The sequence below is a fragment of the Oncorhynchus clarkii genome, chromosome 15 (genome assembly GCF_045791955.1).
Source record: "Oncorhynchus clarkii lewisi isolate Uvic-CL-2024 chromosome 15, UVic_Ocla_1.0, whole genome shotgun sequence".
Taxonomy (NCBI): Eukaryota; Metazoa; Chordata; class Actinopteri; order Salmoniformes; family Salmonidae; genus Oncorhynchus; species Oncorhynchus clarkii.
The window spans coordinates 6922866-6923650 of record NC_092161.1 but is presented as its reverse complement, the minus strand read 5'-3'; the positions used below and the strand labels follow the sequence as shown (position 1 = coordinate 6923650).

The following is a 785-nucleotide window of genomic DNA, read 5'->3' as shown; positions in this document are numbered from 1 at the left end:
AAAACAAGGCAAACCCGTCCAGAACCACCAACTCCACAAAACAAGGCAAACCTGTCCAGAACCACCAACTCCCCAAAACAAGGCAAACCCGTCCAGAACCACCAACTCCCCAAAACAAGGCAAACCCGTCCAGAACCAACAACTCCACAAAACAAGGCAAACCTGTCCAGAACCACCAACTCCCCAAAACAAGGCAAACCCTTCCAGAACCACCAACTCCACAAAACAAGGCAAACCCGTCCAGAACCACCAACTCCCCAAAACAAGGCAAACCCGTCCAGAACCACCAACTCCCCAAAACAAGGCAAACCCGTCCAGAACCACCAACTCCCCAAAACAAGGCAAACCCGTCCAGAACCACCAACTCCCCAAAACAAGGCAAACCCGTCCAGAACCACCAACTCCCCAAAACAAGGCAAACCCGTCCAGAACCACCAACTCCCCAAAACAAGCTCAGCCAGTATTACCCAGCCACAGCATCTAAACTAACACATTTCCACTTCCTCATGCATTAAAGTCACTGGGAGGCGAAGTGAACATTTGATTTAAGTGAAAACCTGAGCAGCAAACATGCTTCAAACAGACTCGGAGTTCACCAAAACACGATGGATCTGTACCATCATCGGATTGGGCTTTTACCTGGTGGACATTGTGACAGACGTTGGACTAGCAGTGAAGTACTTCCTCGTTGGGAACCTGGTCTGGGCTGGGCTGACTTTACTGTTTGTGGTGGTTGGCTCAGCAGCCACACAGGTCTTCAGCTACACCTGGTACAGAGATGACAC

The 785-nt window shown here is 50.3% G+C and overlaps 1 protein-coding gene across 1 annotated transcript in view; it reads left to right on the top strand.

Moving 5' to 3' along the window:
* The first annotated feature begins 249 nt into the window (after positions 1–249).
* LOC139366660 (XK-related protein 9-like) overlaps positions 250–785 on the top strand; it is a 4557-nt gene continuing 4021 nt past the window's right edge. Inside the window, exon 1 of the mRNA XM_071104338.1 lies at positions 250–785. This exon is cut by the window's right edge and continues 102 nt beyond it. Coding sequence (XP_070960439.1) covers positions 571–785 — 215 coding nt within the window. The 5' untranslated portion in view covers positions 250–570.